This window comes from Mastigoproctus giganteus, chromosome 3 (assembly GCF_048544385.1).
Source record: "Mastigoproctus giganteus isolate SK-2022 chromosome 3, ASM4854438v1, whole genome shotgun sequence".
In the NCBI taxonomy this organism is placed as follows: Eukaryota; Metazoa; Arthropoda; class Arachnida; order Uropygi; family Thelyphonidae; genus Mastigoproctus; species Mastigoproctus giganteus.
The window spans coordinates 105,307,184-105,329,952 of record NC_143577.1 but is presented as its reverse complement, the minus strand read 5'-3'; the positions used below and the strand labels follow the sequence as shown (position 1 = coordinate 105,329,952).

General features: G+C 38.8%; 1 protein-coding gene across 1 annotated transcript in view; it reads left to right on the top strand.

Moving 5' to 3' along the window:
* The first annotated feature begins 395 nt into the window (after positions 1-395).
* LOC150088201 (peptidyl-prolyl cis-trans isomerase-like) overlaps positions 396-22,769 on the top strand; it is a 127,955-nt gene continuing 105,581 nt past the window's right edge. Inside the window, exon 1 of the mRNA XM_090369381.1 lies at positions 396-738. Coding sequence (XP_090225507.1) covers positions 670-738 — 69 coding nt within the window. The 5' untranslated portion in view covers positions 396-669. The remainder of the gene's footprint in view (positions 739-22,769) is intronic.

Sequence of the window (22,769 nt, the reverse complement as noted above, 5' to 3'; positions counted from 1 at the left end):
CCCCACTGGTGCATCATAGAATTAATTTTATTTGATTATTATTGATTTTGTTTAGCTCGCTGTACCCCTAAAATACATGTTTAATCTAAGCTCTCAAATAAATAATATAAACTTGGCTATCCCTACTAAACCACTTTCGATTAATTGTTATTTATTTTTTCCTTCTTTCGCTTTATCGTTGTAGAAGCGATAATGTAGCACTACTATATTATTTCAGTTTGGACAATCCGCGTCCATGTCTTGAACTGATGATTAACATCGAATTTAAAAATATATATATATGTTTAAATCAGTTAGAAAATGCATTTCAGTAAGTGTTTGCAAATGCATAAATTATTAACTAACGTAGCCGCAAGCAACCTAGATAGAGTTGAAGTTTATTTAACAAATAAGTTTGCCACTATTAAATGATGGACAAGCCGTACATGAAGGGTCAGAAATACTGTGGCTAGTTGCCTTGTATGCAGTATTGATTAGAAATGAACATGTGATACTAGTGCAGAACAATTGCCCCACCTAGCGATTGGAGAATATTGCGAATAAATTCTTTCCGAATTACAAATCGTTGCGCACTCTTGGAATTCCTTCGTTATTTATGCCTTTGGTCCCGTTGACTTTTTATAAGTCTTTTTGAGCTTTTTATAAAAGCTTAATAGTTGGGAACTTTCAATGGCTTTGCCGCGATGTTTCTTCGATATGACTGCTGATGGCGAGCCTGTTGGCCGCATTGTGTTTGAGGTAGGTATTCTGCAGGTAATTTTTTATTCTTTTTATAATAACTAGACTTACCCCCAAATATATGTGTTTCGTGAAACTTTTTCGCTAATATATACAGTAAATTTATGCATTTCCATAACAGACCGCACAACATGACAGAAATCAGTTATAATTTCAAGTAATGCTTTTTCTATTTGAATTAACAATTCTCATTACACATTCGCTTTTTAATTAAGAATAGGACAGTGATTTTCGTGATATTTATTATTGTGCACATAAACCTGGACTGTCCATGCTACAATCGCTTAGTAGCAGGGACAGTTCCAGGATTTTCTGTATGTGTGTGGGTGGGTGGGGGGGGGCAAGCTAAAGCAGTGTTCCAGGAAATCATTAAACTTTAATCATCATACAGCATTATTTTGACCATAAGGAGACTTTAGCCCCTACCTGGGAAACAAAAAACAACACCATGAGAGAAAGAATGATGAATTATTGGCTACCTGCCCTTTGGTGTGGGGTCCAGACTAAAAATTGGTAAACTTGACTATCAAGCAGCTGGCCAGGAGGAAGTTTGATACAGAGTAAAGGCCTTGGAGGAGGGTTGTCCACAGTGGCAGATTTAGCACTTGAGAGACCCCAGGTCTCTCAAGTGCTAAATTTTCAATTCAATTTTGAGGCCCACCCTCTAAATATTTTCGGTACCACTACAGTGTGCATTCTATGCGCACATTTTTACTATAGCACGCGCTCTAGATTTGGTGTTGCGATTTTAATCATTTTGGTTGTGCAATTCTTTCATACATATTTTAACTGATGTTTAAATGAAAAAATGACACAACTACCATCCCTCCCAAATCTAACATTAATACATAAAATCTAGCATTAATGATAATATGTATTCTACTTCAGATTCACTTAATTCCAATAGATATTTCATATAATATGTGGGGATATTCGCATAAGAGTTTACTAACTTCTCATATTAAATTATAGTTTTATTCAGTAACGGTAATAAAGATGAGTGTAAAAATTTAAAACGAAACAATTTTATTATTTTTTTTTGTTTTGAGACCTGAGATTTGAGGCCCCCTCGATTTAAGAGGTGCCTGTGCAGAAATCCACCACTGGTTGTCCAGGCTACATGTAGTGTGATTTCTGTTGGGCGGGGGATACAGTTAGTGGAGGACATTTGTATGTATAGTTTTGTGGCTGTGGTATGAAAGGTGGGCTGGAGCAGAGTGTTGAGGATTTTTTGGGAGGGTAGCATTCATAGGCAATGGGGGAAAGAAGGGGCAATATTTCTAGTGTAAGATTGATTGTGGTATTTTAACAAATGTAGGGTAAGCCTATATGGCTATGCAGTTGATCAAAGGAGGGAGAGGGTGCTCAGGAGGGTAAGTAAAGTGAGGATGGTATTATGGTAGGCATTTGCATAGAGGAAAGGGGAGGTATTTGTGAGAGTTGCGGAGGCATAGATGCATAGTGGATATATTTTGGTATCAGGTGTACCTTTGAGAGAGAGTACTTAGGGTTATGTTGTGACTAGAGTTTGGTGGGGAAGTGATATTGGGAACCAGGTAGGCAGGTTTTGATCTCGTGGCAAAAATCAGGCCAGTCAAAAGTTGGGGGGGGGGAGTTTGGATATAGAGAAAAAGAAGAGGAAAAAGCAAGGGAGTTTCTGGCTGTGGCTGCATGTTGGCATGTGCTAGGCAGGAATGCTTGTTATTCATGGGTATTGCCGTAAGGCAATGGAGATGCACTCATGCCTAATAGTTAGTGTATTAGTTAACTATGAATAATTGCAGTTATTGGTATAGGTGTTCCAAGTTATGTGTAGCTAACCAGGCAGGATGACTGTGCCTTTGGTGGAGATCCAAATCCACCACATCTACTTGATGGGGGAGGGGGGAGAGAATCATGCCTTAGTTTCCTTTCTGACTATATATGAAATGTTGGCTGTGTATTGTCGGACAGCTTATTTCTTACTCAGTCTTGTGATTTTCAGGGAAATGGCTAGTCTATTGATTGTTCCCAACATGCAGAAGTAACAAAAACTTAAAACAAAATTTAATCTCTCCTCCCCAATCCTACACATAAAAAAAAAAAAAATGTGCTCCACAAACTGGATTGCAGTTTGCGGTCTACAAACTGGTGTGGTAAATATTACAAAGGGCAAATGCCCCAAATTAGGATAAAAGGATGCATCCAACATAAAAATTGTGTAAATATTCTATGCCCACAATTTGACTTGATAATTGGGCAAATCAACAGGTCCTTCAATTAGGAAACAAATGGTACCCCATTGCAACCGGAACAGAATGAAAGCTCACAGTCAGAGAAGAGAATGTGTCACATGATCGTCCTTGACAGTGCTCTTTAGAGCTTGTAGTAATGAGAGAACCAATTACCCCTAAACAGTTTACAGCAATTGAATCAGAAGGCATGATCTCCAACCTCCAGTCCTCTTTGTTCTGGGTCAGTATCATCCTTATTCCTTTGCACTTTATAGTCATTTTGTGTTGCAGTAAAATGGGAGCATTGGAATATGATTTTTGATGCTTAATTAATTAACTTTTAGTGATTTAAATTTTTAATCAGATCAAGAAGCCAAAATCTACCAGAACATATAGAATAGTTTAATGTAGTGCTTTCCAAACTGTTTTGATGCTGACAGACTATATACCTGCCAAAAAATAATCTACCACCCTAACCAGAATTTTGTAATAGGTGTTGGCTGTGTATTGTCGGACAGCTTATTTCTTACTCAGTCTTGTGATTTTACTGATTACTTCATTGAGTAATCAGGGAAATGGCTAGTCTATTGATTGTTCCCAACATGCAGAAGTAACAAAAACTTAAAACAAATATTTAATCTCTCCTCCCCAATCCTACACATAAAAAAAAAAGTGCTCCACAAACTGGATTGCAGTTTGCAGTCTACAAACTGGTGTGGTAAATATTACAAAGGGCAAATGCCCCAAATTAGGATAAAAGGATGCATCCCACTCTTTTTGTTTCTTATGTTTTTAAAGTTGATGGTAAATGCAGTTACACAACTTCCTTTGTTTTGAGTCAGAAAAGAAATGTTAATAAGAAATGTTGAATGCTTCCCAACAGAAATGTTGGGAAGCATTCAAAGAACTTATCTTGGAAGCTACTAGGCTTTACATACCAACTAAGAAATATTGTTCAAGGTTTAGGCCTAAATGGATCTCAGATGAACTAATGACACATATGACAGAGAAGAAAAATGCATGGGATACATATAAATTAACGTGACACAGAAGCCTACGATAGATACAAGTTGATCTGTAACCAAGTTACAAAGGAGGTTAGGCAGGCAAAGGCAGATTACGAGAAATCTTTGGCAAGGGATGCAAAAAAAACAGCAAAGAGTTCTTTGTTTATATAAAGGAACACCGAATTGGAGTTTTGACAACAAGTACATCCATGCTACAATTTTTATTGCTTCATCACTGACCTTTAGGCATATTCATAATAAGAGTGTATGAACTTGTGCTCAATAATAAAAGAAATAGATGGGCCAAAACAAAATTAATAACAACAAACCAGTTTTTAAAAGCCAGAAAAAAAATTCAAATTTTATGCCATTGTCAAAAGATAAAGAATATCATTGTAATCATAAATTATCAGCAACCTAAAGAAGTGACAACTTAATAAACCCAATCTGAAGATTTAAAAAGGATGGAGTAAACAGATTAATTCAGCAATAAAACATTGTTTAAAAAAATGCAATATACTCTATACAGTATATTGCATTGTCTATTGCAATACAGTATATTGCATGGTCCTTGAGGTTGTCACAGACATTCTCTCAGATATGCCAGACAAGCTGTTCTTGCTACCTGGGAGTCTAAAACGCTGATGGAACTGATATTCAGGTGACACTCAAGTCAAAGTGAACCCAATTTCGGCGAAGTCCGGACGGTCTATGACAGCCAAATCCTCTGCTTGCACCTTCATGATGGTGGGACTGTTAGTAATCCTGGGTATAACCTTCATGCACAAGTACATGGTCGGTGACCACCCAGGTGCGAACCAACGTAAGCAGGGGTCGAGGTGTGGCGCCCACACCACATGGAGGAAGGCCGCCCCTCTGTCACCAAGCAGTGCTAGGTGGTAGATGACTCTCATCAACCGGTGAAATACCACCACTTTGCTTATTGTGGAGGCTTGAAGTGGTGGAACCCATGTTTAGTCTCTAGAGCTAAGTTCCGGCCAACCCTTCCCTATCTCTTCCATCATGCAATATGATTGATGATTTTTGAGGTTATGATGAATGTCGTGGCGAGATCCAATATTCCTTACATTTCGAGGGTACAGCTCTAAAACGGTGTTCGCAGGCCGGCCGCTAATTAGTACACCGGACTGAACTTATTGGTAACTCTCTAGGAAGCTTCCGGATCAGCTAGTGTATAATCTTGCTACCTCTACTCTGCCAGATAGTGACTGGAGGAAGTCCGAGTAGTGTGTATGCGGGGAGCATTGTCGAGGCCACGTTATGTCAAGGATCTGGGTATATTCTTACCACATGTACGCCATATCCAAAAATTTCATTACTTCATACAGCATGTCCCACCCACTTTTTCTTACTATTGAATACACCATGAATTGTCAAAATAATAGTGCGAGCTTATCTGCGAAAAGATCTAAACCTCTCAAGGACTTCCTAATTCATTTCACAAATATACGTGGTCTCAATTCTAATCTCAACGATGTCCATTTCCACTTGCAGTCTTCCAAACCCCATGCACTTTTTCTGACTGAATCTCAGTTATCATTTGATTCAACTACTGCTCATCTCAGATGTCCAAATTATTTGCTGTATGATTCCTTTCGCCTCAAAGGTGGTACTTGTGCATATGTCCGTTCAGATATTCCCTGTCAGAGACTTGGCAATTTGGAATCTCCTCTCTTTGATCTTCTCTGGCTTAAAATCTCTCTACCTCATTGTGTCAAATTCATCTGTTGTCTCTACCGTTCTCCCAACTCCACTAATCACTTGGAACTCTTTGACTTCCTCTCTTTGCAACTTGACTTTCTCCAGTCCAACTTTCCTAACTGTGAGGTAATTTTCCTTGGTGATTTTAATGTTCACAACTCCAGCTGGCTTCCGTTTTCTAGTCACACCGACCCAGCTGGTCGAGATGCTGAGGCTTTTGCAATTACTAATGACCTAGCACAGATTGTTCATTTGCCTACAAGAATACCTGACAATCCTAATCATACAGCCAATACGCTTGATCTTTTTCTCACAAACAACCCTTCTAAGTACAAGGTTGAAGTGAGAGGTCCTTTAGGCACTTCAGATCACAACTTGGTGATTGTCTCTTCTCCAATTGAACCTTTATCTCATGCCTATTCCCAACCTCGTATTGTTTGGCATTACAAGAATGCAAAATGGGATGACCTGCGAGACTTCTTTTCTTCTTTTCCTTGGTCTGATTACTGTTTCAAAACTTCTGATGTCAACGATTGCTCAGATCATGTCAGTGAAATTATTCTTGCAGGAATGGAATCCTTTATCCCATACTCCACTTTAAAATCTCGTCCTTTATCTAAACCTTGGTTTTCCAATCAATGTGCAAAGGCTGTCCAAGAGAAGAATGTTGCATATCGTAATTGGCTTGTTTCTAATTCTTCAGTTTCATTTTCTGCCTACACCAAAGCTCGCAACAATTGTAAAGCAGTTATTAATCAGTCCAAACTAGAGTTTGAACAGGCTAAGAGTAGAAAACTTGCTTCTTGCCCTAATGGTAGCCGAGCATTCTGGTCTCTTGCCAAAGCTATTGGCCGCAACTTTTGTCCATCTCTGCTCCCACCTCTGCCCAAACCAGATGGTTCTGTTGTCACTTCAGCCAAGGATAAAGCTGACCTGCTAGCATCCCATTTTTCTTCCAACTCATGTATTAATGATCTCGGTAAAACACCTCCCACCATTCCCAACACACTCCATTCAATGCCTCCTGTGGTCTTCCGTCGAAAGGATATCAGAAGGATTTTGATGAATCTTGATGCTAAGAAAGCTCCAGGTCCTGATGGTATTTCTCCACTTGTTCTCAAAACCTGTGCTCCTGAACTTACTCCTATTCTTTGCCGCCTTTTTTCACTTTCCTATTCCAAAGGTGTTTTTCCTTCTGCTTGGAAATTTGCTCATATCCAGCCAGTTCCTAAAAAGGGTGACAAATCCCTCCCATCCAATTATCGTCCCATTGCAATTACTTCTACTCTTTCTAAAGTAATGGAGAAATCAATTAACCGCCAACTCTTAAACTACCTAGAAACCTTCCGTCTGATCAACGATCGCCAGTATGGATTCCATCAGTGTCGATCCACTGGTGATATTCTGGCTTATGTTACCCATTTATGGACTAATTCAATGGAAAGGTTCGGTGAAACACAAGTAGTTGCTCTTGACATCTCAAAGGCTTTTGATCGTGTTTGGCATAAAGGTCTTCTAAACAAGATTCCATCTTATGGTTTGCCAACTGTTTTTAGTAATTGGTTATCCAGTTTTCTCTCTGATCGCTCACTGAGGGTGATGGTAGATGGCTCTCTGTCTTCTAACTTCTCCACTAATGCCGGTGTCCCCCAAGGTTCAGTTCTTTCCCCCACTCTTTTCCTCTTGTATATATCAATGACCTTCTTCCATTGACTGGAAATCCTATCCATAGTTTTGCCGATGATAGCACATTGCATTCAACTTTCCATTTTGAGAAACCTTGTCCAGCTCAATCAGCTTCAAGTTCTCGAAAATCTGCTGCCAATTCCTTAAATGCCGATCTTCAGGTAATTCTCCAGTGGGGCAAAGACAACTTAGTTGATTTCAACCCTTCTAAAACTCAGTCCTCTTATATCTTGCAAAAAGGATTCTTCTGCTCCTATGCTTATCTTTAGTGACACTCCGATTTCTAGGCAAAATGATATATCTCTTTTGGGGATTACCCTGACTTCTAATCTCTCTCGGCACAAGCACATTACAAATATTGCTTCCTCTGCATCTAAAAAACTTGGTTTTCTCTTTCGCTCTCGGCGTTACTTTTCTCCCAAACAGCTGATCACTCTGTATAAATCGCAAATCCGCCCTGCCATGGAATATTGTTCCCACATCTGGGGTGGTGCACCCAAAATCTCTCTCAGGCTTCTTGATTCCATTCAGAAGAGGGCAGTTAGGTTAATTAATGATTCATCTCTAACAGAGTCTCTCCACTCGCTTTCTCATAGACGCACTGTTTCTGCTGCATGCCTCTTCTACAGATACTTACATGGGCCGTGTTCTTCTGAATTGGCTTCTATAATTCCCGCTCTCTCTTTCAAAACAGTCCGAACACGTGCCGCCACCAGCCAACATCCATTTACTGTCCAACTTCAAACCCACAGAACCAACTTTTCATCTTCCTCATTTATTCATTCAACTGCCGTTTTCTGGACCAATCTTCCTTCATACGTATTTCCTGAAAATTACACTCTACAGAAGTTCAAGTCCAATATCAACAAATATCTTCTTTCGTCTTCTCAACCTCCAATCCAAGCACGGTACTAAGTACTATAGGTTATAATACCTCTCGTGTTTGGGGTTCTTATAAAAAAAAAAAAAAAAAAAATACAGCAATCACAGAATGGATTTGTTAATGGAAGATCTTGTCTGACCAACCAAAAAGAAAAAAAAAAAATTTTTTTTTTTTTTTTTGAAATCATATTCTTAGGTGGCACTGTCCCTCATAAAATACTGCTGTACAAATTGGAGCAGTGTAACATTAACATTAGGGGAAAGTTAATGCTTAAGATAAAGGAAACGAGTAGCAGAAGATGGTATTAATAAGCATTACTATTCTTGGTCTAACTAATGTTATTAGTGAAGCCCATTGGGGTTCAGTGCTGGAGCTTCCTACTTAATGCATACGAGCTTGAATTTGTTAATGTTAACCTTCAGTTGCCATTCTCAGCTCATCTGCCTAATTTTTTTAGATCTTGTTACAGTAACTTACCTTGATCACTGTTATTAATCACTTGCCAACCTTTGTATCATCTATGAACTTAGACATTAAATTGATATACCTTGATCAATATCATTAATAAATAGAAAACAACAGTGGGCCCAGCACTGAACCCTGGAGGGAAAAAACACTAATAACAGTAGTCCACAAAGAGTATGTCCATTGATAATGACTCTTTCATCTCCCACTCAACATCCATAGTAGTAACTTGCCCTTAATGCTACACTGCTCCAATATACCTCATAGTCTTTAATGTGCAACAGTATCAATAGCTTTTCTGAAATACAAGTTTATGATATCAAATTATTTGTGCATCCAGTTGCTCTGTTGCTGAATCAGTGACCAATTGGATTGGTCACACAAGATTGCCCCTTAACAAATCCATGCTGTTATGACTGCAGTATAATTGCATTACTTCAGTGATGCCATTGTTTTCCCTTCAACAGAAGTTAACCTAACAGGTCTTTAATTACTCATATCACATTTTGAATCCCTTCATGAACTGAGGATACATTTACACATCTTCAGCCCATAGGAACTCTCCCTTAATCCAACGATGCTCTCATAATTATGGCTAAGAGTTTGCTTACCTCCTTTGCTGCTTCCCTTAATATAACTGCATAGATCCATTCCACACCAGGCTCCTTTTTTATGTTTAGTTTCAACAATTTCTCTTCTACTTTCCTCTCACTTACCACAACATCATTTAGCCCACTGTTAGAGTTTGATAAATTTCTGGCATCCTCTTCCCTAAAGAATTTCTCATGTGTGAATGTAGATGCAAAATACCTAATCAATTACTCAGCAACCTGAAAATGATCATCAACAGTTAAACCATCCACATTAAGTGGACCAATGTGATTCAATCTCCTTCCTTCTACTGTTAATATAAGTAAAGAAGTCTTTGCTACTTTTCTTTGCCAGAGACCTCGTAATATGCCTTAACTTGCCTGACCTCCTTTAATAAGTTTCTGTATCACTTGATAATTTGTATTCATACAATGCATTTTTCTTCTCTGCCACAAGTCTCATCAGTTTAGGTCTCTAAGCCTTGCACAGTACAGGTAATTCTCGACTTTACGAGTTAATTCATTCCTAGCGTGTGCTCGTAAAGTGAAAACTCGTAAAGCAGGAATTTATTTCCCATAGACATTAGGTTAAAAATAGGGGTTACGTTATCAACAATGAAATTAGTTAGCTAATTAGTTTGTTTAAACAATGATTAATTTATCGAAGAAATGAAAACGTAGTCTGTAAAATCAAACAAATTATAATAGAGAAATTATTTACGACTTACAAATGTTAAAGAATGTTTATTCTTCATCATCATCGACTAAATACACACTCCTTGATCACTTGTTATTGGCTCGGCACTTGTTGGTTTGTTGCACAAGGAGTCGTCTTCTTCAGAAATGTTTCAAGAGGCATTTGTTTCCAAGATAATCTTCTCTTTTAATTATAAATTTCATGATTGCATGCATAAGCATTTTTTAATGGCACACACATATTGCAACTAACACGATTCGCGTGGAGTAACAAGTTTACAAAGCTTAAAAAAAAAAAAGCAATGAAGAGAAGATTCTGAAAATTTGGTTTTTATACAATTGAAGATTTCAGGAAACACATTTCACCATAATAACGTAAAAAACCACACAATTCCAGCTATCGGTATTATTGCAAATGCAAGCAGATCGAGTTTACTACCCGTTTATAATTGCTTGCAGCAACAGAAAAGCCGAATAAACCGGAAAGTGCAAATATTTTATTGTTTTATGGTCGTGACCAGAAATGTGCTTTAGAAAAATATCACAAAGGCGTAATTGATTCTTATAATGGAACATATGATAACGATGAAAGTGTAGTGCATTTTAATAATTTGAATTGGTAACTAATACAATTTACAAACCATGCTCACGACCTTTTATATGGCCTTAAGGTCACTCTCATGACCTTAAAAATGACATTTTAAATAACTTAGTTATACGGTGAAAATTTGAACTTTCGAGATCTTGAAACGAATTACCAAAAAAAAAAATTATTGGGTTCACATTACAATATTTTCACAATACGATGCTGTCTCTGGAACTGATTAATATCGTAAAGTGGGGTACACTGTATTGTATAGCTACACACGTGGTTTGGAATGCGGTATTTATAAATGTTTAACATTCATTTTTTGCAATTAATGTTCATATTTTCAATTTTGTTGATACTTGGGGGGGAAAAACTCGTAAAGGGAGAACTGCCTGTATTTCTCCATTGCTAAGAAAAGACTAATAGTTTCTCTGATTACTTCCCTAAATGCTTCCCATTTAAAATATGCAAATTTATAGACTCTCTGAGACCACTGTAGTTTCCTGACAAAAGCAAAAGTCCTCTTTACTCTCAACAGTGCTTTGTCTTTAAGTAAATCCCACATCTGTATACCCTGTTCACTGCCACCTAGTGGGTCAATTACCTGCTGCATATTTCTAATGCTGGAAGAATTGCTGCTGACAATCAGGTCAAGAATATTGCTTCCTCTTGTTGCCTCTCTAACATGTTGCTGTAGAAAAGTCATCCAATAAATCCACAAAAGCTTTGTTGACAAACCCACAAGTTCCAGTCAATATCTGGAAGGTTAAAATCTGCCAGTATGAGACATTCTGATTTTATTAGCCCTCATTTTTCTGTCTAGTTGTTTGTTATACTCCTCATCTCATTAAGATTGTAATGCACTCCTACTTTCATTTTCCCACTGCTTATCTCACATCAAACTGACTCAACATTGCACTGGCCACCTTTGTCAACTGGATACACCGCCTTAGATTTAATATGCTTTTAACTAAGAGTATATCCCACATCATCTTCTTCTGTACTCCCCATATTCAAATTCTGCATCCCTTATATATGAGTCATGTCTTTACTACCCCCCCCCTCCCACAGTGTCTACATTTGATAACTTAATCAATACTTCAAATTCATAAAATTTACTTATATTCCTCCTAGCATTAGTATACCTGCACTCGTTCTTACTCTTAATTACTGTAACACAGCCCATGTATTTATCTGTTCCATGATGACCTACAGCAGGACCTGAAATCCCTAACTGCTTGCTTTCCAGGCTGCTGCATGTTGCAATAGAAGCCTTCCAAGAATCACTTTTATCTTTGCCTGCAGCTGTAGTTAATCTATTAGCATCCCTCCCCCCCTCAAATTAGCAACTTTCTAACCTCCCTAACACTGCCTTGACAGCATCAACAAATATCCTTGCACCCCATTCTATTTAAGTGTATTCTGTCCTTGTAAAAACACCCTCTCCCTTAACAAGCACAGACCACACTGAGCAAAAGTCTATTCTGTGAGCCTTGCACAGTTTCACCCTGGCCAAATTGATTAGCATTAGTAAAGGCATATGATGCAAGAAAGCAAGTTTATACAGCATCAGCCAAAAAAAAAAAAAAAAACCTTCTCATTTCACCCATCCACTCGCTTCAAATGTTTGTCTAGTTCTGCCTTGAATCTATTTAAGCTATCAACTTCTACGACAGATGGAAGTTTGTTCCAGCAATCAACCACCCACTGGCTAAAGGCAAACTTCCACACATCTATCCTGCAACTGTCTTTCTTTCCTCAATTGGTAATTATTCTGAGCAAGAAGAAGAATCCCATCAGCATTGAACATGCTCAAACCATTCAAGACCTTATACACTTCAATCAGATCACCTCGCAGCTTTACATCCTTCTTAAAATGAGGCCTCCGGACCTGTATACAGTACTCAAGGTGTGGCCTGACCATTGCCTTATACAAGGGGATAATCGCCTCCATATCCCTGCTAGAAAAATTCCAGTATATTATTGACAAGACACAGTGAGCTACTCTTGCAAACTGTCTGTGCTGCTCAGAAAATTTCATATCTGACTGCACAATTACCCCCAAGGCCTTTTCATTCTCTACCACTCTCAGTGTAGTATCACACAGTTGATACTTTACTCTGGGGTTACTGCTGCCCATATACAGCAGTTTGTCAATGTTAAACTTCAGTTACCACCTCTCAGCCCATCTGCTCAACTTTTCTATATCCTGTTGCAGTAGCATACTGTCATTAATGTCATTAACAACCCTGCTGACCTTCATATTGTCTGCAAACTTAGACATTAAGCCTGATATACCATTATCAGTATCATTAATAAATACAGAAAACAACAATGGACCCAACACTGAACCCTGGGGAACTCCACTAATAACATTAATCCATGAAGAGCAGTGTCCATTGATTACCACTCTGTCTTCTCCCACTCAACTATCCCTTTATCCATAGCAGCAATTTGCCTCCAGTGCCACACTGCTCCAGTTTGTGCAACAGTATCAAAAGTCTTTCTAAGATCCAAATATATGATATCAAAATTATTCTTTGCATCCAGTTCCTTTGTGACCACATCATAGTATCCAATCAAATTGGTCAGACAAGACTTCTCCTTAACAAACCCATGCTGTATCCGAGCTATGCCGACCGGGCTAGTAAGGTGGGTAAAGTGCCTGCCTGCTACAACCCAAAGTTTGCAGGTTCGAATCCTGCCTCGAGATTGGATCACAGGAAAATGCAAAAACTTTGGGAGGTGCATTATGGCCACAGAAGACGATGCGCCAACAACTAACAAAAAAAAAAATCTGAGCTATAACTGAAGTCTTGTCTAGATGATCCTGCAGTGCTTCTTTAACTAGTGCCTCCATTACTTTCCCTGGAACAGAAGGCAAACTAACAGGTCTGTAATTACTTTTGTTGCCCTTTGATCCTCCTTTGTGAATTGGGGTCACATTTGCACATCTTCAGTCCATGGGGGGAGGACTTGTAGGGAACAGGCATTCTGTATGTTATCAAACACTCAGTCTAAAACACTGATGGATCCAATACCTTTCTATTTCGGAAGATTTAGGAGAAATCTGGTTGGCCTGCCTCCCTAAAATCCACTCATGCACACCTTGATGGTAAGCCTTATTACGTCTCTTAGGTGGCAAATGAACATGTAGAGTAGTTCTCTTCAAGACGCCTGGTCAGCACAAAGAGGAAAAGACCAAACCCTCCAGCACATGACAGCACGACGAAACAAATGGCCCTCAGTCCCCAGCAGATTTCACTCCCACTCTCATGGCAGCGAGAGGATCAGAGTGGAAGCTGAGGGTGCTAAGAATCTCTGGGTACAACCAGGCTGCCATGTACGGAAACTGAACTTGGCCTGTTACAACGTAAGATCACTCATCAGTGAAGATAGGATATTAGAGCTGGAAAAGAAATTAGAAAAAAATGTGAATTGGAATATCATCGGTCTGGCTGAAACATCAAGAAGAAATGAATCGCATAAGTTTATCAAGTGGAAATCTGCTGTACACTAATGGAAACAGTGGAAGGAGCTAAGGTGGAAGTGGCTTTCTGGTCCATAAAGATATAAAACACAACATTTTGGAATTCAAAACTACATCACCAAGGGTGTCAAGACTACTACTCAGGATTTCTAAGAGGTACAAGATAAAGGTTATAATGATTTATGCACCAACGTCGAGCCATGTTGTTAAATAGGTTGAAGAAATATACACCGAAATTGAGTCTTCTAGATGAGCAGAAAATCCACTACACTATCATTATGGGGGACTTCAATGCTAAGGTTGGAAAGAAACAAAACAGCGCAGAAAGGGGAACTATAGGAGATTTTGGAATTGGTGAAAGACTTGTGGAATTTGCAGAATCTCGAGGAATGTCAGTAATGAACATTTTTTTTCAAGAAAAGGGTGAACAGAAAGTGGACATGGAAGAGCCCAAATGGATTAACAACTGATAAAATCTATGTCATCCTCACTAACAAAAGATGTATCGTGAATGATATTACTGTCCTGAATAAGGTAAATGTTGGAAGTGATCACAGAATGGTAAGATGCACACGATATAGATGTAAGAAAAGAACTTAGGAAAAAAACTGACTAGAGTAAATAATACAAAGGTCTTTGAGATAACAGAAGAGGAGAAAAAGCAGTATGTACTGAAACTTAAGAACAAGTTTGAGCTTCTGCAGAATGTTCAGGACCAAGATATCATGAGGAATATTACAACTTTCTGAAAATGATAACGCCCAAGAAACCTATAGGTAAAAAGAAATCCAAAGAAGAAAAAATTAGTCAAGAAACACTGTCATGATGAACTGAAGATGACAAATGAAGAGTAAGATAAATTATGATAAGGACAAAATCGAGTATACTGAGTTATGCAGAGCCATTAGAAAGAGACTCAGAAAGGACATAAGAAGATATAACACAAGAAAAGTAGAACAAGCATTAAAGGAAAACAAAGGATTTAAATCAGCAGCCATGAGCAGTAATACAGAAAAACAAATGATACTGAAACTGAAGAGTAGTGAGGGTGTACTTATAAATAACAGAGATGGCATAATTCAAATACCAGAACACTACTATAGAGAATTATACAAGGGACGAGGGAATGATGCCAGCAGTGGGAAAGATGGATCACAAATTACTAATGCATACGCCATATCCAATATCATTACTGATGAGATAGAGCAAGCGTTGAAGAAAATGAAGAATCAGAAAACCTGGAGGAAAGATGAAGTTACTGTAAAGTTGTTAAAATTGAACGAAAAGACATGACAAAGAAACTGGCAAGACGCTTCACAATTAGAAAAGGTGTGATGCCTAAGGAGTGGAATAATGCAATCAGAGTTTTGCTGCATAAGAAAGGAGATAAATCAGAAATTGGAAATTATAGACCAATTAGCTTGTTATCCCACATCTACAAGTTGTTCACAAGGGTCATTACTAACAGATTGGAAAGAATAATTGATGAGCATCAACGAAAAGAGCAAGCTGGCTTTAGGACACGATTCTCAACTATGGATCACCTTTATGTAATATCACAGCTAATGGAGAAAGCAAATGAATATAACACCATTATGCCTGGCATTTGTGGATTATGAAAAGGCATTTGACGCTATACGGCATAAACCAATGTTTTGGGCACTGGAAAGACAAGGTATAGATACCCCATATATTATGATTTTGAAGAAAATATATGAGAGTGCTACCTCCTTTATTAGACTAGACAAAGACAGTAGCAAATTTAAAATTGAGAGAGCAGTTCGATGAGGAGACAATATCTCCTAAGTTGTTTACTGCTGCCCTTGAGGAAGGTTTCAGAAGATTAGACTGGTCGCAGAAAGGAAGCAATGTGCATGGAGAGTACCTAAACCATCTACGATTTGCGGATGACATTGTGATCATAAGCCATGATTCCAAAATCTTAATCAGTTATGCAGAGTTACAAGGATTTTGGACTAAAGATGAATATGGCTAAAACAAAAGTAATGATGAACAAGTATACCACAGAAAGGGATATAATCAATGAACGAGCATTAATTGAAAAGATTGATTTGTATACTTATCTGGGACAAGTCATTAGCTGTAATAATGATAAATGGCTGGAAGTCAAGAGAAGAATAAATTTTGTATGGATAGCATTCAGGATATATAGTCATATACTGAGGAGCAATATCCCAATTTGTCTGAAACGTAAAATAATGAACCAATGTATACTCTCCACCATTACTTATGGGAGTGAAACTTGGGCATTCACTAAAAGAATGGAAGAGAAGGTGAAATTACACAGCGAAGAATGGAATGAATTATATTAGGAATCAGACAGTTAGATAAGAAGAGAAACCATGGATTAGGCACCAAACTCAAGTAAAGGATGTTATGAAAACTAAAGAACTAAAATGGTCTTGGGCAGGACACATAGCTTGAAGACATGATGACAGATGGACTAAGAAAATAACAGAATGGTGCCCAAGAGGAGCTAGAAGAAAACCTGGAAGATGACAACGGAGATGGACAGATGAAATTCACAAGTTCATGGATAGTGAAATGGATGGCCATTGCACAAAACAGAAAGAACTGGAAAGTTGCTGGAGAGGCCTTCATCCTGCAGTGGATTGAGAATGGCTTATGATGATGATGAATCCATGGGTATCTCCCCTGAGTCCAAGGAAGTTCTCATAATTATGGCTAAGTATTTGCTTACTTCCTTTGCTACCTCCTTTAATATAACTGGATAGATCCCATCCACCCCAGGTGACTTTCTTATGTTTATCTTCAACAATTTCTTCTCCACTTTTCTCTCAGTTATTACAGAATCATCTAGCTCACTGCCAGAGTTTAATACATCTCTGGCATTCCCTTCCCTGAATAACTCCTCATGTGTGAATTAGCATTAGCAGAGGCATATGATGCAAGAAAGCAAGCTTATTCAGCATCAGCCAAAAAAAAAAAAAAAAAAAACCCACTCCCATTTCACCCCTCCGTTCGTTCGAAATACCTGTCCAGCTGAGCTTTAAATTTGTTTAGGCTATCAACTTCAACAACAAGTGATGGAAGTCGGTTCCACCAACCAACCACCCGCTGGCCAAAGGCAAATTTCCGCACATCTATCCGACATCCGTCCTTCCTCAATTTGAATTTATGCCCTCTGAGGTGATTATTCTGAGAAAGATGAAGAATCCCATTGGCATTGAGCATGCTCAAACCATTCAAAGCCTTATACACCTCTATCAGATCACCTCGCCGGTGCCTAGTCTCCAGACTCTGTAATTTGCAAAACTTCAGCCTTTCTTCGTAAGAGCAACCCTTTGTTCCATTTACTAATCTTGTTGCCCTTCTCTGTACCCGTTCCAGCAGCTGTACATCCTTCTTGAAATGAGGCCTCCAGACCTGTATACGGTACTCAAGATGTGGCCTTACCATTGCCTTATACAAGGGAATAATCACCTCCTTATCCCTGCTAGAAAAATTCCTGTATATCATTGACAAGATACCATGAGCTACTCTTGCAGCTCGTCTGCACTGCTCAGAGAACTTCATATCTGCCTGCACAATTACCCCCAGGTCCTTTTCATTCTCCACCACTGTCAGTGTAGTACCGCAGAGTTGATACGTTGCTCTGGGGTTACTGTTTCCCATATGCAGCACTTTACATTTGTCGATGTTAAACCTCATTTGCCACCTCTCAGCCCATCTGTTCAACCTTTCCAGATCCTGTTGCAGCAGCATAGCGTCAGTATTGTCCTTAACGACCCCCTGCCAACCTTTGTATCATCTGCAAACTTGGACATTAAACTTGATATCCCATCATCAATATCATTCATAAACACCGAAAACAACAACGGACCCAACACTGAACCTTGAGGAACTCCACTAATAACATTAGTCCACGTTGAGCAGTGTCCATTGATTACCACTCTCTGTCTTCTGCCACTCAACTCCCCTTATCCATAGCAGCAATTTGCCTCCAATGCCACACTGCTCCAATTTGTGCAGCAGTCTACCATGTGCAACAGTATCAAAAGCCTTTCTAAGATCCAAATATATAATATCAAAGTTATTCCCTGCATCCAGTTCTTTTGTGACTACATCATAGTATCCAATCAAATTGGTCAGGCAAGACCTGCCCTTAACAAAACCATGCTGCGTCTGAGCTATAACTGAATTCTTGTCTAGATGATCCTGCAGTGTTTCTTTAACCAGTGCCTCCATTAATTTACCTGGAACAGAAGTTAAACTAACAGGTCTATAATTACTTGTGTCAGCCTTTGATCCTCCTTTGTGAATTGGGGTTACATTTGCACATCTCCAGTCTATGGGTACCTCCCCTGAGTCCAAAGAAGCTCTCATAATTATGGCTAGGGGTTTGCATACTTCCTTTGCTGCCTCCTTTAATATAACTGGATAGATCCCATCCACCCCAGGTGCCTTTTTTATGTTTATCCTCAACAATCTCTCCTCCACTTTCCTCTCAGTTATTACAAAATCATCCAGCTCACTGCCAATGTTTACTTTACCTACATCATTCTCCTTCATGAATAACTCCTCATGCGTGAATGTAGATGCAAAATACTCGTTTAGATTGTTAGCCACCTGAGCAGGATCCTCAACTGTTGAACCATCAATATCCAGTGGACCAATCTGATTCATCCCTTTCCTTTTCGAGTTCAAGTATGTAAAGAACTCTTTTCTGTTTTTCTTTGCATCCTTTGCCAAGGATTTTTCATAGTCTGCCTTTGCCTGCCTAATCTCCTTTGTGACTTGGTTACAGACCAACTTATATCTATCATAGGCTTCCATGTCACCCATTAATTTGTATGTATCCCATGCATTTTTCTTCTCTGCCACGTGTCTCATTAGTTCATCTGACAACCATTTAGGCCTAAACCTTGAACAATATTTCTTAGTTGGTATGTAAAGCCTGGTAGCCTCCAAGATTAGTTCCTTGAATGCTTCCCATTTTGAGTTTGCTGTTGGTAACATCATCAGTTGGTCCCACTGTATAGAATTTAAATACTGTCTCAGACCATCATAGTCGCCTTTACGAAAACAAAAACCCTTCCCTTTACCTCTGATGGTAGTTACCTCCTTGAGTAAATCCCACTTCAACACACTGTGATCACTGCCACCTAGTGGTTCATTTATCTACAGGTTCTTAATGCATGAAGAATCACTACTGATAATCAGATCAAGAGTATTGCTCCCTCTTGTTGCCTCACGAACATGCTGATGTAGAAAACAATCATGCAATAAATCCACAAAAGCCTTGCTAGTGTGCGAGTGACCAACCCACAAATTCCAGTCAATATCTGGGAAATTAAAGTCCCCCATTATAAGACTCTCTGATTTACTGGCCCACTCTATTTCCCTGTACAATATCTTATTATACTCATCAGAGTCATTAGGCCTATAGCACACTCCTACTCTCAATTTTGATTTCCCTATGCTTATGTCACACCAAACTGACTCGACGCTGCCCTGTCCATCGATGTCGACTGGCTTCACTTCCTTGGACTTTATGTGTTTCTTAATTAATAGCATAACCCCTCCTCCCCTCCTGTCCTGTCTATCCTTTCTATACACATTGTATTCCCCAAATTCCAGTTCCGCATTACTTATATCTGTGTGACACCACGTCTCTGATATCCCAACAATATCTGCCTTTGATGTTTTGAGCAATACCTCAAATTCATCAAATTTATTTACCAAACTCCTAGCATTGGTGTACACGCAGGTATACATGCACCTGTTTCTATTCTTAGCTACCCTAACACAACCCATGTGTTTACTTGTACCGCAATGACTACCAGCAGTCTCTGAAATATCCTGCATCTTGTTTTTCAGACTTCTGCTCATTTCAATAGAAGCAGTGCAAGAATCACTTCCACCTCTGCCACTGGCTACTGTTAATCTATTAGTCCTTGTATCCCCCCCAATTAGCAGTTTTCCGACCCACCTAACACTGCCTCGACAGCATCAGCAAAAATTCTTGCACCCTTTCTATTTAAGTGTATCCCATCCCTGTAGAAGCAATCTCTCCTGTTAACAAGTACAGTCCAGGCTGAAAAAAATTCTACCCCTTGAGCCTTGCACAATCCCTCCAGGGCCGAATTGATCGACAAGGCTCTCATCATATACTCCCTCCTATCGTGTCTGGGCAGAATTGCAGACACTTTCAAGTTCAACCCTAATTCACGGCTTTTTTTCAACAGTGACCTGTACTTGCTAAGTAATTCCGCCGGTCTCTTACTCTTAATATCATTAGTGCCAACGTGTACAACTATATCACCTTTTGTGCCCTTAAAAGATGATATCCTCTCTACAACGTCATCAACCTTTGCCCCTGGCAGACATACCCTGGTCCTATTCCACCTATCCTTTTTACAAAGGATGTTCCCCGTTTCCCTGACAATAGAGTCACCAACAACTACTAGTTCCTGTGGGACCAGCGCATTCTGCCTAGGGGGCTGCTTCTGTGTTGCCTGATGACCAAGTGCAAGCTCTGGCGTTGATGTGGGCAGCTGAGAGCTTGATGGGCCCCTCAATTTATTTCCTTCGAGGGCATCCACCCTGTCCTTCAAGCTCTCATAAAGGCCCATAACAACGCTGAGTTGTCGCCTGATTTCCTTACACTCCTTACATCGTGCACACACAAAGACATCCCCCTTGGCAGTATCATGTCCCGTACCTGACTGCTCCGCAAACATCAAGCAAACAGTGCATTTTAAAAGACTGTGATTCAGAGGGCAACTGCCCCCCTCAGTTCTCCCCTGAACCACAGCACTCCCATTAGCTTGAGCCTTTTGCTTTGCTGCTCTGGTCAGAGTCATGATTCCGATTTAATTCAATAAAATTCAAAACAAAAATTAAATCCTTAAGTTATATCCCAAAACAGTTATGTTATATATATATTTTTTTCGGTATCTAGTGTTTTCTACGAGTTCCCTTTATACAACTTCCGTATCACGTGTACCACTATAGTTATGTATTAATTATTTGTTAGATTAAGTCGTTTTATATATATATATATATATATATATATATATATATATATAGAGTTAAAAATACAATTTAATTGACAATAAAGTTTATCAAGATTAATAGATTTACTGATTAATTGACAATATTATATTAAGCACTATACGACACTAAGCTTATGCTATCGTGTAAAAATGGCGGGAATTCACGAACGGTATTTCTACGGACTCGTAAGTATTGATTAGCTTCCAAATCTCGCTATCTCAATTTAGAATAAACTATGGATCCTGACTAGGTCTATAATCTACTTATAGAAGATAATTTGATATAACAGTTGGTTAATAAATCGACTAAATTTGGTTAAAAAAAAATTTGGTTTGTGACACGTGGATTTGATACCGTTACCGATACTAAGTAATATCTACAAAATCTCTGTCTAAGTTAAACTTTAAACTAAGTATCGTAACTAGGAATATAAAGCTACTCTAGAAAATAAGTTAATATGACAATTTAAACTAATAAAGCAGAAAATAAATCAGGAAAAACTTCTCTGTTTGAAGAGCTTTAAGGAGCAATGGCCGCACAGGCTAACCTCGCACCCAGACTCCAATAATGTAGATGCAAAATACTTATTTAGTTTGTTAGCTCCCTGAGCAGGATCATCAACAGTTGAACCATAGATATCAAGTTGCCCAATCTCATTCATCCCCTTCCTTCTAGAGTTTACATAAGTAAAGAACTCTTTGCTGTTTTTCTTGGCATCATTTGCCAAAGATTTCTCGTAATCTGTTTTTGCCTGCCAAACCTCTTTGTGACTTTGTTACACAGACCAGCTTATATCTATCATAGGCTTCCGTATCACCTGCTGGCACCTCCATAGCCAGGTGGGCAGGAGCAGCAGTGTGTAGCACACGCTTCTTGATTAGACTGGGGTTCGAGCCCGTGACCACCAAATGTAGAGGATGCTGAAAGGTCAGGGAATGACCACCGCATATCTCCAGAGCAATATGGCCTTAGTTGCTAATGCTCCTAAAAAAAAAAAAAAAAAAAAAAAAAAACCAAATAAGTGTCACCTGTTAATATATATGTATCCCATGCTTTTTCTTCTCTGCCACATTTCTCATTAGTTCATCTGACATTCTTTTAGGCATAAACTTTGAACAATATTCCTTAGTTGGTATGAAAAGCCTAGTAGCCTCCAAGATTAATTCTTTGCATGCTTCCTATTTTGAATTTTCTGTTGGTAACATCATCAATTGGTCCCACCATATAAAATTTAAAAACTGTCTCAGACCACCTCTACAAAAGCAAAAACCCTTCCATTTATCCCTGATGGTAGTTACTCTTTGAGTAAGTCCTACTTCAGCACACTGTGATCACTGCCACTTAGTGGTTCCTTTATATGCAGATTCTTAATGCATGAAGAATCACTACTGATAATCAGATCATGAGTATTACTCCCTCTAGTTGTGTCCGGGACATGCTGCTGTAGAAAACAATTATCCAATAAATCCACAAAAGCTTCGCTAGTGTGTGAGTGACCAACTTTCAAATTCAGGTCAATATCTGGGAAATAAAAATCCCCCATTATAAGACACTCTGATTAACTGGCCCACTCTATTTCTCTGTACAGTTTGTTTATTATTCTCATCAGAGTCATTAGGCTTATAACACACTTCTCCTCTCAATTTTGC